General features: G+C 48.0%; 1 protein-coding gene across 3 annotated transcripts in view; it reads right to left on the reverse strand.

Moving 5' to 3' along the window:
* SLC1A2 (solute carrier family 1 member 2) overlaps nucleotides 1-15,332 on the reverse strand; it is a 142,235-nt gene extending 126,903 nt beyond the window's left edge. The window contains exon 1 of one of the 3 annotated variants that reach the window (XM_058688636.1): nucleotides 15,216-15,332. Coding sequence is in view for 1 of the 3 variants with exons in the window: in XM_058688634.1 (XP_058544617.1) it covers nucleotides 14,247-14,263 (17 nt within the window). In the remaining 2 variants the exon portion in view is untranslated. Of the gene's footprint in view, nucleotides 1-14,246; nucleotides 14,828-15,194 lie in introns of those variants that run through there. The other 2 variants (XM_058688637.1, XM_058688634.1) reach the window with 2 other exon arrangements.
* Nucleotides 15,333-16,390: the final 1,058 nt, after the last annotated feature.

A 16,390-nucleotide genomic window follows, 5' to 3' on the forward strand; every position in this document is an offset into this window, starting at 1 on the left:
GTCTCCCTCCCTCTGCCCCTCCCCCACTCGTGCTCTGTCTCTCTCTCTCTCTCCTTCAAAAATAAATAAAACATTTTAAAAAAATTTAAACTAACAGCCGCTATAGGGATTTGTCATCTTTCCCAGACAATAGCACAGGAACATGACCAACTGTGACAAATACACTGGTGGCTTCACAAGATGAGCTGCTGCCCAGCTAGTTATTCTTGTAACCTGCCTGGACGCTATCAACCCTTAGCAGTCAAAAGTCAGGTTATTGACTGCTGGGCAGGGTAGTGCAACTGACCACCAGAACCTTAAGAAAGGACGTGTCCCAAGAAGCAAAAGGACATGTTTTCTCCACTATGGCCCTGAAGCCCCTTAAAGCCATCCCCTTCTGGGGCGCCTGGGTGGCTCAGTCGGTTAAGCGGCCGACTTCAGCTCAGGTCATGATCTCGCGGTCCGTGAGGGCTGTGAGTTCGAGCCCCACGTCGGGCTCTGTGCTGACAGCTCAGAGCCTGGAGCCTGTTTCGGATTCTGTGTCTCCCTCTCTCTGACCCTCCCCGGTTCATGCTCTGTCTCTCTCGGTCTCAAAAATAAATAAATGTTAAAAAAAAAAAAATTAAAAAAAAAAAAAAGCCATCCCCTTCTGCCTTCTGTAAGCTAGACAACTCAATTACACTAAATGCATTGTGATAATGATAATAAGTTGGGGCACAAAGAAATTAATATAGCCCTGATCCCCAGAGAGACACCAGGACGGGAGCAGACAGACAAGAAAACACTCAGCGCACCCCATTATCACGAATTGTCGGAAGAGAGGTCTGCACAAAGTGTAATGGGAACAAACTCCCTGGAAGAGACACAGTTCAAATGTCACTTCTTCTGAGAGGCCTTCCCTGCCTCCCGAGGCTGGACCTGGAGGATGAGCATTCAATCAACAGGTGCTTACTGAGTGCGTGGTGCCAGGGTCTAGGGGGTGCAATGATGGACCAGCCACCAGAGCGCTTACATTCCAGTGCGGGGGGTAGATACGGACAAAAAGGTAAATAAATAAAATATTGAAAAACTGTAACTGACGCCACGGAGGAAGCAAACGCAGAGGATGAAGTGGGGCCACGACAGGGGGACCTAGTTTTTGGAGTGATGAGGGCAGACCCCTCTGGGAAATGGCGTACGAACCGAGAACGGAAGGCTCTAGGATAAGAGGGTGCCGGCCAACTGAAGCATGGCGGTGGGTGGAGGGCCGGAGGTGGTCCGGACGGAGGGAATGCGCTCTAAGGTGGTGGGCAAGACCACGGGGTATTTGAGGAACTGAAAGTTAGGAAGTTATGGAGCTTCTAGTGGGGCCGTGATGGTAGTCTGAGCTGATGTGAGGGCCCCGGCAATGGAGAGAAAAGGCCAGACTTGAGGTACATTTTGGAGATGGAACTGAGAAAGCTTGTAGGGTGGGGCTGATGGAAAAGAGGGGAAAAAACAGGGCTAATACCTATACTGCTCGCTTCAAATGGCCAAATCGATGGTAGTGCCATTAACTGAGATGGGAGAAACTGGGTGGGCCGAGGGAGAGGTCTACAGGAAGAAATATCAAGAGTTCTATTGTGCCCACGGTAATTTGGACATGTCTGTGCATCGCACAAAGGGTGATGTCAATTTGATGGCAGGATATGCGAATCTGGAGCTTGGAGGAAAGGCCCGAGCTAGAAATATACATTTTAGAGGGTGTCTGGTGGCTCAGTGGGTTAGGTGTCTGACTTTGGCTCAGGTCACGATCTCACGGTTCGTGAGTTTGAGCCCCACAGCTGGCTCTCTGCTGTCCGCGCAAAGCCCACTTCAGATCCTCTGTCCCCTATCTCTCTGCCACTCTCTTCCAAAAATGAATAAACTATATATATATATATATATATATATATATATATATATATATATATACATTTTAAAGTTTTCAATGTATATGTGGTGTGAAAGTACCCAAGAAGTTATCCAAAGAGAATGCAGAGCTGAGGAAATGGAGATCAAGAATGAATCCAAGGAAATTTCACCAGCTACCCGAGAGTACAAATGAACAGTTGGAAGGAAAGAGAAAAATCCCAGCTAGGGAAACTTAGAAAGGATTCCAGAAGTTAAATCTTAATCAGCCAGGTCACGATCTCGCGTCTGTGAGTTCGAGCCCCGCGTCGGGCTCTGTGCTGACAGCTCGGAGCCTGGAGCCTGTTTCCAATTCTGTGTCTCCCTCTCTCTCTGCCCCTCCCCCGTTCATGCTCTGTGTCTCTCTGTCCCAAAAATAAATAAAAAACATTGAAAAAAAAAATTTTTTAAAAGAAAGGATTCCAGAAGTTAAATCTTAAAAAATAATGCCAATGACTACTAAAATCTACCCAACTCTAGCTGGCTGCCCCATCTGCCTGTCACTCCATGGATCACCAGGGTGGAAGGCACAGAGCTCGCAGTCTAAGCAGGTGACCTTTTCCTCCCTCTCCATCCTGAGGTGTCCTTCCCTATACTGTGGGCTGTGGGATCAGTCAAACAGGAATACTTTGGCCAAGCACTCACAGAGCGACCTTCCCCTCCCATGTAGGAACCTCCAGAGCAAGCAATGAACTACCCTCTGGCTCTAATTCTTTTCTTTTCTTTTTTTTTTAATTTTTGTTAACTTTTATTTATTTTTGAGACAGAGAGAGACAGAGCATGAATGGGGGAGGGTCAGAGAGAGAGGGAGACACAGAATCTGAAACAGGCTCCAGGCTCTGAGCTGTCAGCACACAGCCCAACGCGGGGCTCGAACTCACGAACCGCGAGATCGTGACCTGAGCCGAAGTCAGATGCCCAACTGAGAATTAGAGGCGCCCCCTCTAATTCTTTTCTTCATCAGCTTCTACAAAGGGCACCCAAGACATCACCATCACTAATCAAACTTTTCTCTTAGCATACGAACATGCTCACATTGCACCCATCCTAAAAAAGCCAAGATGTAATCTCCTCAGAATCTAATTTCCTATTCCCATCCTCCCCTTGATTGCCACTCTTGAAAAAAAATTACATTCCTTTTCCCTCCATCCATTCTCAACCCATGCCAACATGGCAACAGGAGCCACCACGTTGCTGACTCTGGCACAGGTCAGTGATGGCCTTGAAACTAATTAATTCAATGACACTTTTTAGTACTTAACGTTATTTTACCTCTCTGTAGCATGTAGCACTGTCTCCCATTCCAAGACACCTGCTCTCTCCTGACTCCCCTCCCTATTTCTTAGCATCCTGTGAATTGCCCCCCACCCCTGCTCATCTATAGACATTAGAGCATCCCAGGATTCTTCCCCTAGCACCACCCCCTCATTTTTCTTTCTAGCTTCATGACCTGTCTGAGTGAGCTCATTTATTTCTGTGATCATAAATGCCACTAAATCGAGGCCCCCAGACTCTCCTGTATCTGACTGCTCTGTGAGCATTCCCCACCTGATGTCCACCAAAAAGTTCTAAACCTCTATGATGAACCAAATTGATTACCTTCTCCTTCAAACTTGCCATCTCTCTCCTGAATTCCTTTTCTGCACTCTCTTCCACCTCTATTTGCTTAAGCGAGAAACCCAAGAGACTCCCTTCTGCTCACCCACTATAGACGCTTGGTCACTGAGTCCTTCTAACCATCCTTGGAACCTGGTAATGCGAATGCATCCCTGTACCTTCATTTGGGCCGTTATCTCCCACGTGAATCACTGCTGTCACCTGAATCATAACTGGTCTCAGTGTCCCTGCCTCATCCTCTCCTCTAATTCATATTCCACCTATATGGACATACGATAGACTATTATCAGATAAATATAACACATGTACATACACTTAAAACTGTCAAGTGAAAATCAAGTTGTACAACCGTCTGTATAGGATGGTAAATTTGCATCTTAACAATAGGATGTTTACATGGGACAGAAAAATGTCTCAGGGCACCTGGGAGGCCACTAAGTGTCTGACCTTGGCTCAGGTCATCATCTCACGGTTCGTGGGTTCGACCCCTGTGTTGGACTCTGTGTTGACAGCTTAGACCTGGATTCTGTGTCTCCCTCTCTCTCTCTGCCCCGGCCCCACTCGTTCATTCTCTCTCTCTGTCTCTCTGTCTCTCTCTCTCTCAAAAATAAACATTAAAAAAAAAAAAAAGAAAACTATCTCGAAGGTCAGACCAAAAAATGAGTAATTCTAGAGAACAGGGTTGAGGTAAGAGACATTCTCTTACTTCTTCATTTTATGCCATTCTGTAATATTTAAAATTTCGGGGTTTTTTGGTTTCTGTTTTTTAATAATGCCACTTTGTGCTGTTGCCGCTGTTACTGTTATGGGGCTAAGAGTCACTGATCCAGAGGACAAAAAGTTAAAAATTTTTGTTAAAAATAATTCCTCTGACAAAAATTATTCATGTAATTTCTGAACATCGCTTTAGCTGGTAAATTCTTTGTATAAAATGGATTTTCTCAATGTTGACTGAATACAGTGTTGTATTTACCCAAATACTGGAAACATGTACAGTATCTGTTTGCCATAGTAAATAATGTAAACAAATAAAAAGAAAGAAAGGCAATTTTCAATGTTGGCTTGCTTTATCATCTATTGCCCTGCAATTGAGCCATTTGGATTAAGTTGTCGTGCTAATAAAAACTCAAACATTGATAATCAATGTCCTAGTCTCAGAAAGCAGAGTCAGCTAATGTGAGAGAAGAAGGGGAAATGTCCATAGATGTGCAACCTCCAAGGCCTTAGATTATGTACAAAAGTTCTCTTTCATCTCTGAACATATCTTAATATTTGCCAAAGGAACGGAGCTGAGACATATCAACCTAAAAGCACCTTTGGCTGCAGACTGACAGAATGCATGAGTTCCTGAATCAATAGAACAAAGCAGTGGATATTCCAGAAAGGGGTTGTCCAGCTCACCTTTTCCCAAGGTAAGGACTCCATGGGCAACACACTAGTGGGAGTATAGAAAAAGCTGCTGTCGACCCTGGGATTACCAACGATAGCTATACTCTGGTTCCCTGTATATTTATCTATTGCTCTTTCTGGCCCCTTCCACTAACTAGAGGTGATAACCCTTTCCTGGGCAATTTCAGATAACCATCCTCCCGTTGCACCAGATACTTCTGGAAGGTCTGGACTGAAGAGAAGGTCTTTGGTCGTCCGTCTTTGGCGACCGTGTGGGTCACGGCTAAAACTAAGTAAAAGGATGCCTGCTAACTCTGCCCATCGTGCCCATTAGACTCCATCTTCTCCCTGCCCTTTCCCCCAACCACCTACTCTTTTAAGATATCGTATTTTATTACAGACAATGGCTCTGTGGAGGCCTGGACATTCAGATGGAAGGCAACTGTACCCATTATTTGATTCTCTCTCGAATGTTCGAATTTGGAGTCAATAATGGATGCTGTGGTGTGCCACTGAGACTTCCATGCTCCCACCTTCAGAACTCTTAAGATATCTTCCCCTACCTACTGACAGTGTCGATACTGACACCAACTATAGCGCCCTCTAGAGCCTTGCCCTGTACTCACCCAGGGCCATGCCCACTGCCCAGCAGTGGCTGGTTGACGCAGGGGTAGAAAGGCCAGACCTCTTTCCTCAATTCAGGATCACTCAGAAGAAATGAGCTTCCTGTGGGATGGGCTGAGCCCTTTGATGTGACTGTTTCAATTTCTCCCTCTGCCCACACTTTGCTTCCTTCCCTCTTCCACGGGGATTTATGCTGACAGCTCCCCTCAATAAACTTTATGAACACAAGTCTCCACCTCGGAGTGCCCTCCCAGGACGGACCAACCAGCAACAATGCCTCAAACCCAATGTATCAATGTCCTGAAAGAATGCAAATTTGAATATTCTCAGACTAATAGATAAACTTCTACAAATGATCAGTTCTTCATCTGAAATGTCAGCAATTAATCATGATCAAAAAATCGATGATCCCTTCAGAGCTTCTATTCTATGATGATTTTATTAATGTCTGCTGATTGATGACGCTGAATCCCAGAGAAACACCAGGGAAACAGATTCGGTCTATAATTCCATTACTCCCTACTCTATTCTTATACATTCGTACAAAATTTATTTTTTCTAGACCATATGTTGCATCTAAATATAAAAAACAATAGCTGAAGGTCCCGAGTGCCTGAAATGAGTGTTGTCAGCTGACATCCATCCATTTGATCTCTAGCCGAGTTTATCTGCTTGTGTTTTGTTCATGTTGACTTCTATCCACTTTCCTAACAAAGCTGGTTATCAGATCCCAACCATCCTTTTAAGTAAAGACTGAGATAAAAACAAAAATACAATTTGGTCTGCAGCAGTTGGCTTTGTCTGATACCTAATAGAGAAAGAATGTTTTTCTTGTTTTATCTGTCTTCTTTTACTTTATCTCCCTTTGTACATTGCAACTGCTTCTTCTATTTGAGATTCTTTGGCTTAATGTCTACAGGCCGGGGTCTGACCATTGTTCTCAGTTGCCTAAACTTATTCCCACTTTTTTTTATTTTAAACGGAGGCATTTTCCTTAATGTCGCATCTCCATTCAAAGATAAGTTAACTTCTCTGTAATCATTGCCATCCTTCTTGTGCATTGTCTCTTAAATGCTTTATCATCTCCTTTTGCAAGGACACTCTGGCTATCCTGTTCCCTTTGACCACAATGATTGGAGACACTCACTAGAGCTGAAACAAACAAAGAGAAGGTCTGTGAAATTTTAAGGAAATGTGAATTAACTGCAAAATGTGGATACTTTGAAACAGAGTTGAATGAGATGGGAAAAAAAGGCACCCGATAACAGCATAAAACCAAAATTTTTCAAAGCTTCAATTTCTCTCTCCGTAAAATGAGCCTAACATTCCATAGTAATTTTCCAAGGATTTAATGAAATCGTATATGTATAGTCACCCAGACTTGGAATAAGTTGAAATGAATAGTCCTATTTATATTTGTTTACGGTGATATCTATGAACACTGTTGATTTATGATGATTGTCTCACAAATACTAAATGATATACTTGGTGGAGATATATTTCTTTAATCAAAAAAGAATGGAATGCTGTGGGAATTGGGAGTCCCTAAGCACCAGGGGCTTCCAAAGGGAATCAAAAGACCAGTCTGGACAAAGTGCTGACATTTACTGCCACCTATGGAGTGATCAGCAAACTGTGCTTAAATACACAGCAACACGACCTCTGAAAAAATTTGCCCTCAATTTAAAAGGCATCTCTACAAAGCATAAGAGACTCTGAAAAACTGAGAACGAAATGAGGGTTGATGGGGGGTGGCAGGGAGGGGAGGGTGGGTGATGGGTATTGAGGAGGGCACCTTTTGGGATGAGCACTGGGTGTTGTATGGAAACCAATTTGACAATAAATTTCATCTATTGAAAAAAATAATAATAATAAAATAAAAAAATAATAGAAAAAAAGGGCATCTCTAGTCATCACTGTTTGCGTATGTTGCAAAAAACAAAACAAACAAAAAAACAAACAAAAAAAAACCCACCCAACAACATCAGCCCTGCTCCTAAAAGGGTAGGGCTCGCAGCTCTTTCAGGAAAGTGGCTAAGTGAAGTCACAACCCTGAATGGCTACACTTGAAATCACACAGGAAAGGATAAATCCCAGAGCTGTAAAATGCTCAGCTACATTTGCCACTAAGAAGTGCACGCCCAAGGCTCAGCATTCTAAGGGAAGGGACCCATGTGGTCGTGCCCTGGGCCATTTCAGAGCACCGCATCTGGATAAGACTGTGTTACTGGTGTCCCAACAATGAATAATTACAAGAGAATTCATCATTAAGAATAACCCAGAGCAACGTGAAAGGAAATAACAAGAAGGTAGTGGTGAAAGGGCTAACAAGAAAAAGTCGCTGGAATTACCTTTCATGTCATAGAAATGGGGTTTTGAAGAATTCTCCCAATCCACAACCACTAGAGTGGCACGCCATAAGAGGACAGAACCCAAGCTCTCATTCTCTCCAAGAGGGCCTTAGAGAGGTGAGGGGTCAAGAGGTAACATGAGTGAGTCATCTCAGAAAAGACTGTGCCCAAGCTGAAAGGCACATGCCCTATCTCGAGGGACAGCCACTTGGCCCCAGCTGACCCCAGCCCTTTGGGACTAAGCCGTGTAGTCTGGTGGTTAGGGAGAGGGTGCAGAGAGAGCCAGGCTGCCTGGGTTTACAGCCTGGCTTTGCCACTCTCACTAACTGTGAAACCTTGGGCAAGTTGCTGAATCTTTCTACGCCTCCATTTCCATACCTGTCAAATGGGGATAATAATAGTCCTTGTGCATCACATTGTTGGCAGGATTAAATAAATTAATACATACAAAGTGCTTAAACCAATGCAGAGCTATCATCGCTCAATAAGTGGTACCAAGACAAAAGGACGGATCCTTTGCCATCAGCTTTCCCAATGTTTGAGAGAAGCCAGAATCGCAATTCCTTTTTAGGTGAAGTATGTCTAAGTAGGAGCAAATAACTGTAATAGTTTCAAAATCCTGTGTAAGCCAAAACATACATGCCTGTGGGCCATGTACAGTCCACAGATATCCAGTGCCTCACGTCTAGTGATGTGGGAAGAGCCATGCTTGGGATGCAGACAGGTCTCAGACTGACTTCTAACTCTGCCACCAGCTCCGTGATCCTGAAAGCACAGTGCCTGGGAGCCGGGGGTGGCAGGGGCATACGAGAGAAAGTCCCGTGCCAGATTACGAAGAGCGAGTGACAGATGGCATTCCTGACCAAATGTAACAGGAGAAAGTACTCTCGGTGATTTAAATGAAGCCTCTAATATAAGGGAGGGGGCTGAGGGGAGCCCATCTCCCTCTTTGTCCCCAGGGACTTCATTCAAGGTCTTTAACATGCACCATCACGTATCCTAGAGGGAGCCAGGATCGACACAGACCAAGTCCTGCCACCAAAATGGAGTCCATTCCCTTCATTCCATTTTTAATTTTTTTTTAACGTTTTATTTATTTTTGAGACAGAGACAAAGCATGAACGGGGGAGGGGCAGAGAGAGAGGGAGACACAGAATCGGAAGCAGGCTCCAGGCTCTGAGCCATCAGCCCAGAGCCCGACGTGGGGCTCGAACTCACGGACCGCGAGATCGTGACCTGAGCCGAAGTCGGACGCCCAACCGACTAAGCCACCCAGGCGCCCTGACTTTATTCCATTTTTAAAGGACAACCCTTGCTCCATGAGTCCACAATCCAAAGTAGCTACCAAGACTGCCCACGTCACCAGAGGGCGGTGCAGCAGACAGCCGTCACATCTGCTCACCTACGTGGAAAATTAAATACATACATCAATGAAAGACACGTAAATAAATATCACACCGTTAAAGAAAACAACAACCACCATTTTGGGGGGGGGGTAAGCAAAGTACTTAGAAACCGAGTTATTCTTTTCTAAAGTTTAAGGATCTTCTCTTGTCTCCGGCCCATTGTCTTTCCTGCCATCGTCTAGAAGCCAACCAGACAGATTTCGAACAAGATGCTAGTCCTTTTCTACTCTACTGACAAATATGTGGCCCATCTGCGTCCAATCAATGATGGGCACGTGGGGACAGAGCAATGAGGTATTTTTAAACACTCCTTTAATGAATTCATCCAAGGACCAAGCACTTGAGGCGTGGAGGGGTGAGGGGTGAGGGGCGGGCAGAGGGAGGAGAGGGCAAGCACAGGCTCTGGTAAATAAAGAGATTTGTCATAATCTGGATTCTAAAACCCTTGCTATGAAGCATCCTGCGTGCCCCCAACAAGCTGTTAAGAGCATGAAGAGAAGCTCGCGAGCAAGGTGATATATGGCATTTGTCAGATGTTTTCAGACTTCAAGGACAAGTTCTTACATGCAAGGAAAACTAAAATTTTATCTTGAGAGTGACGTTCCTGCCTACTGTTGCTAGAAGATTTTAAATTATTGGCGTCTCATTCGATTAAAATAATCATAGCAGGCAATTGAAGAATAGATTCAGTTCCTTAGGACAAGCCAGTCCCATGGGGGAGAAAAATCAGCATGGAAAGCAATTTAGTTTGCCTTCACATGGGGGAAAACCGGACATCTGGGCATTGGTGACACAGTCCTAGAGGAGGGTGGGGAGGGGGGATTTTCATTGAAATCAACCTGCGTTGAGCTTCGAACAGTGAAAAAGCTTTGCAATCCTGCATCTTTAGGATTTATGGCACAATGACCCAGAAATTTCACACTTGGCTGTTAAATATCACTTGTTCCTGCAACCGAAGCTCTCTCTCTTAAGGACTTTTCCTTGTCTGACAATTTCCTTAAATTTGAAGTGAAAAGAGACAGTGCCGAATCGTGTTGCGTAAGAGAGCAAAAGGGGCTATTGATACCGATGGACAGACCTGTCTTTTGTTTTTTAACATCCTGGCTCTTTTACTTCATTTGGTGGAAATCCAGCTTCATTCGGATTTAGAAATTGTAGGGGCGCCTGGGTGGCTCAGTCGGTTAAGCGTCCGACTTCAGCTCAGGTCACGATCTCACGGTCCATGAGTTCGAGCCCCGCGTCGGGCTCTGGGCTGATGGCTCAGAGCCTGGAGCCTGCTTCCAATTCTGTGTCTCCCTCTCTCTCTGCCCCTCCCCCGTTCATGCTCTGTCTCTCTCTGTCTCAAAAATAAAATAAACGTTAAAAAAAAATTAAAAAAAAAAAAAGAAATTGTTTCTTGTTAGAACTGAGCTTCCAATCACTCACAAGAGGCCATCTTAATGAACACGAAATGGCTTTTTCGTAATTCCACTAGTATGTATTTTACTCAAGGAGGCTGTTTTTATATTCTTCAAAATGAAAAATGACAGTGGAAGCAAAGCCCAAGGCATGCAATACGCAACCCCCTCTGGCCCCCAAACCCCGTGCGCGCCACTCGCCTTCCAATAAGTCCACTCGTGGGTTCTTCCTCCGACTGACCTCAAACTCAGTCCCGAGGGGAGGAGGGAGAAGGCAATCGTTATGTTTTGCTTTTGTTTGCTTGAAATAATAAATCCAGAGGTCTCCCTTGCCAGGGTTTTCCTGCTGTCAGCAGTTCTGTTTCGTTTGCTTTCTCAGTCAAACTGAAACCCAAGGCCTTGTGGTTGGCTCTTGCCTTGACCCCTTGGCTCTTGGGAACTGATCAGAAGACAGATCGCTTTGGGTTCCTGACAGACATGGAGACTTAGCGGACTTTCACCCCCCAAACATATCTCTAAAACATCCACCTCTACAGCAGTGAGGCACTCCAGTATAACTCAGACCATAATTGACTAGCCTGTCTGCCACCGACTACTTATAATCTCTTTCCAATTTGGGTCAAAGACCTAAAACCGTAATTCTAGCCATGTCCGGGGAGCCAGAGAAAAAGAGTGCTCAACTATCAAATTAGATGCCACTTTGCAAGAAAATACCTCTCCGGGCCTGGGAACTACCAAAGAGTCCAATGTTGACTTCTATGGCAACTGGATACTAATAATCCCCACTCCAAATAATTAGAAGCCTCAAATAACCAAAGCGTCTTGGGTATGTTTTGCAAAGGCAAAGACCAAGTGCAGAGGCTGATAATAAGAATATTCCAAAAGGCAAATCTGCAGGGTGTGTATGCCAAAGTATTGAGAGAAAGCAGGTGATCTTCTGAGCTAGACATGCCTAGTATACTCTCTGATGATAACTGACATTTCCAGATGATAACCCCAAAGTTTTGCCAAGTCCCGGAATCTTCCTGGAAAGATGACTTTACATTCTATGCCATCTTCTTAAATTCCATTTTCATTGGACCACCTACTTCACAGACATTGGAAGAAGCAAGTGTGATGATGTACACAAATGAGCTTTGCAAGTGGGGTACTAAATAAACATAAGATGTCACTATTGCCTCTAGCTGGTAATCGGCATAAGTAGCTGACGGTAACTGTGTCACCAAATGAATGGTACCCAGAATGGTCAGTTCACCATACTCTCCCATTTCCCAAACATTCTGGATCAAATAGAGTTGAACTGAAAATACATGCATGGAAAACATATAATTGTGTTGCTATTCTTGCTTCCTTCTCAGCAATGTGTTTCAAAGAAACAGCTTCAACACGGGTAGAAAGCAAAAGCTAATGAAGGCAACTGGTCTGAGAATTCCCCATGAACTTGAACTTGTGTTTATAAGGCACATTAATCAAAGATATCAGAAGACGCAGGAGAATCCCACCAAACCGTACGAACAATTTACCAATCAATGTCGTTGATCGGAGGCAGCATTCTAAAAGCCAGCTCTCAAACTATTTTTGTTTGTATCTCCGAGGAGTGCCTAGCATGTGGGGTCTACCCAGGAGATGCTCCGGGAAGGAAAGGTAGAAGAAAGGAAGAGACAAAGACAGACCAGGGCTTCTGAAAATGTTACCCGCTCATCAGTTATTGTTCTTAAGGGATAACGGCTCATAGATCTTTCTCTATGTTTCCCAGCCTTTCATTTTTTTTTCAATTCATCTTCTCAGCACAAGTTGTTTTTTTTGTTTTTGTTTTTTTTTTTTTTGCCATTTTCTCTTAACATGCACAGTGTACAAATAAGGCATTAAAAACACTGAAAATCACTTCCACTCTGTATTTAATGTCAAATCATTTGACAACTCTCATTTAGGACAAAGGTGAGACAAACACCTTTGGGGGTCTTTGTTGTTGCTTTAACCTTTGCCTTCACTATCTGGCTATCAAAATGAGGGGTGAGTTGGGTGCAGGATTTGAAAGACTACCATCATCCACCTCTTTCACAGACGTTTTGCAACCTAGCTTTTAAAAGCAGGGCTAAGTCTAGAAGGACCCTTTCTAATTTGAAAGACTGATTTAACAGGGAAAGGCTTTGAGGTTGAGCCATCTGGGCTCTTAATATTTAATTCCAGGGCTCTGTTTTAGCACAATGTGATACCCTCCTTGTACACGTGTGTACATCTTTCTTGCCGAAATAATAATCAAAATAGTCCACACTGCCGAAATGTTAGGATGAAAAGAGAGAAGAAATCTCATGCTAGCACAAGGTGCCAGACTCCTTCAGAAAGAGTCCTGGGGACAGAAAAGGGATGAGCTCCTTCCCTGAACACAGAGAGACGGTTTTAGAACTATCTTCCTTTTGTTGGAGGTAGGAATCTAAAGATCTAACTTGGGAACCAGTTTTTTACTCCTAGAGACTCCTTCCCCCCAAAGAAGCCTGTGGTGTTTGGAAAATTTACTAGACAGAAATTATGGACAGTGCCAGCACCGAGGATTTTCCACCCGTGCCCCGAGGAGGTGCTGACAGTGGCTTTCTACACAACTTGGATTTGGTGATTTCTGGCAAGTGGCTAGGGCAATTTTGTGTATTAACCAAAGAGCTGAGCTCCCCAACCAGAACCAGGTTCTATCAAGCCAGAAAAGTTTCCTGGGAGATCCTGATTCCAGGGACGTTGTTCTGGACCCTTCCTTTGAGGTGTGCATATTCAAGAGATCCTCTTGCCTCTTGCAGCCCCTGTCCCCTCTTGCTAAAGATAGCTGTCATCTATCACTGGGAACATCCGCCCCTCCAACTGCTGCCTCAGAAGGCTGGAGCGGACTGCACTGCCCCGGGGCGGAATGGGGAGGCCAGCGCTTTTACCCAGTGGAATCTGGGGACTCCTGTCCTTGCCCCAAACTACTTCTTTTCCCGCCTCTTCCCGGGAAGTACCCAAATCTCTTCCACTCTTCCTTTGAGCTGGCCAGGGAGATTCCACCATCCAAGGACAGAGTGCGATCTCCACAGGCCGGGCATCTACCCCGGGACTCTGCCGCAAATCTGACATTCAAGGCCGCGCGCGCCGGTCCTCGCCCCGCCCCGGTCCTGATCCCGGCTCATTCATTCCGGGCCGGTCCCCACGCTCCAGCCCGCGCCGCGCTCCAAGCGCCGCTTCCCCGGGCAATGCCTGCCGCTCACATCGTGCCCAATCCCGTATTGCTTCTAAATCTCACAAGTAACCTCAAGAGCGTTTTTCTTCCCCTCCACCCCGTCGGACTCTTCTTCACACCTCCACCGGTGCCCTTTTGATTAAAAAAAACGCAGCGTCTGTCTCCCGCATCTCCAAAGGGTTAAGCAGCTAGCTTCGCCAAAGAAAAATCAATCCCCTGCCCACCATCCCACCCCCAGCCGAGCCACCGCTCCGCCACCGTCTCCGAGGCCCGGCGCCGACGTCTCCGCGTCCCCATCCCGGATGAGGGGCCACCCTCCCCCCCGCCCCGCCCGCCCGCTCCCCGCGGGTCCGCAGAAAAGCCCCCTCACCCTTCGGTGGATGCCATGGTCCGGGGAACGCCCCCTCCTCTTCGGCACGGTCCGGCGGCGGCGGCGGGCGCGGCGTGAGCGCCGGAGAGTGGCGGAGCGCGCTATTTAAGGGGGAGCCTCTCCCCGCCTCCCACCCCCCTCCCGGGTAAGCCCTTTAGCGCCTCAGCCCGCGCGGGAGGCTCCGGCGGGCGCTAAGCCCCGGCTGGGCTCTCCTCCGCGCGCGTCCCGCCTCGCCGGCGCTCGGCGGGGCGCTCGGGGGGCTGGGGGTGGCTTCCCCGAGCCAGCGCCGCCCCCGGGCCGCCGGGCCGCGGCCGCCACCTGCGTGCGCTGCGGGGCTCGGGGCGGGCGGCGGGGGAGGCCCGGGAGGGGGTGTGCCGCGGGTGTGCAGGGGAAGTGTGTGCGTGCGTGCGCGCGTGTGCGGGTGTGTGCGCGCCGGGGGAGGCGGTGGCGGCCGCTGCGCCCTGGCTCAACGCCGCCGGGGAGGGATTGCGAGGTTTAGCCCCGCCGCAGCTGGGGATTTGCAGGCGATCCCTCTCTATTTTCGTCGAGAGCTGACATCACCCGCGCCGCCGCCTCGGGAGACTCCTTTAACTGCCGCCCCCTCGCCCCCAGTCCCCAGACGCGCTCCCCTCTCTGCCATGCCACCACCCCCACCCCCCCCCCCCCCGCCCCGGCCTCTCGCCATAAATTAGCGAAATAAGAAAGGAGGCCCCGCTGGTCGCCGGGAAGGCCTGGGCAGCCCGTGGCAGGAGCCCAGGATCTAAGGAGTCGCTATTGTTCCCCCTCAAGCCCGCGTGGCCCCGGGTCACCCCTAGCGGGGCGAAGCGCAGGCTGGGGCGCGGAGACCTGGGATGCCCCTCCGTCCCCGCCGCCCTCGAGCAGCCCCCCGGCGCTCCGCCTCGCTCCTTGGCACACTAGCTCGGGCTCTACGCACACCAGCAAGCTCACCCTCACCGGCGACACACCCACCCCAGCCTCCCGCGTCCCGGGTGCCGGGTGTGCTGGTTGCCGGGCCCAGCCGAACCCAGCTGCGCGCCCTCCCCCGCCGCGGCCCGAATAAATCTCTGGCCTTCAATTATTCATCGGGATTAATATTAATGCAGCTCCCAGGGGGCGGCCGGCGGGCGGGGTGCTGGGGAGGCTGTGGTTTTTTTAAGCCTTGGGAGGTCGGCTTCGGGGGCGCTGGCCCGCAGGGCGCTGGGAGGTGGCCCAGGCTAGCGGCTGGGGACGCGTCTCCACCCGCTCCCGCTCGCCTTCGGCTTCTGAGCCCCGGGGGCGGCGCACGGAGACAGATGGGCTCCTGCAGGGGAGGGTCGGAGCCTCCCCGCCGGCTTTGCATAATAATGACGAAATCCGTGCCGACTTTATTATCTTTGGGACACAGCAGACACCTACAGCTCCACCACCTGCCGGACGCTGTGACTGCCTGGGAGCGGAAGCCTCACTTTCTGCGTCTGGAAAATGGGACCAAAAATAACCCCCTTTGCAGGGCCGCGGTGAGAATTAAACAGGCTGTCTTGACGGAGAGATTTGCAAAGTGTAAACGCGCCCCGGGAGATGTCAGCGGTGCTTAGCTTGTCGCTAGGAACGTGCCAGGCTCCTCCGAGCGGGGTCATGGAACCCCAGCGCTCTAATAGTGTCCGCTCCTCACTGCCTCCCCAGTTTTCTGCCCTAGGGAGGTGCCCTTCAGTGCCGCGGCTGTGCTGACCCTTGTCCGACGCCAGAGTACCGCTGGCCCCCTGGAATCTCCAGGAGTTCATCCCGGGGACCGTGCCAGGAGAGCGGAGTCCCACAAGGATGGCTTAGTGGTTATGCCAGAGCCTGAGCCCGTCACCACCTGCCGGTGGAGTATGGGGTGGGGGGGGGTGTGATGCAAATTCCTCAATGTCTTCTCATCCCATAGGCAACACGAGAGTTACGTTCCCAACCACCCCCCCCTCCCCGGAACTAAATAAAATGTAAAAGATATGCAAAACGCTCTGGCACTCGGTAAAAACTTCAAAAATTGCTCAGTTAAATCTAAGGGTCCCCAGAGGATAGTTTCTTGGGCTCAATATCCAAGGATGAAGGTAGATGAGAGAACTAACACGAAAAAGAGAAAAGAACTAAATAGAAGTTAAAAAAAAAAAAAAATCTCTGCTCAC

Source organism: Neofelis nebulosa, chromosome 10 (assembly GCF_028018385.1).
Source record: "Neofelis nebulosa isolate mNeoNeb1 chromosome 10, mNeoNeb1.pri, whole genome shotgun sequence".
Taxonomy (NCBI): domain Eukaryota; kingdom Metazoa; phylum Chordata; class Mammalia; order Carnivora; family Felidae; genus Neofelis; species Neofelis nebulosa.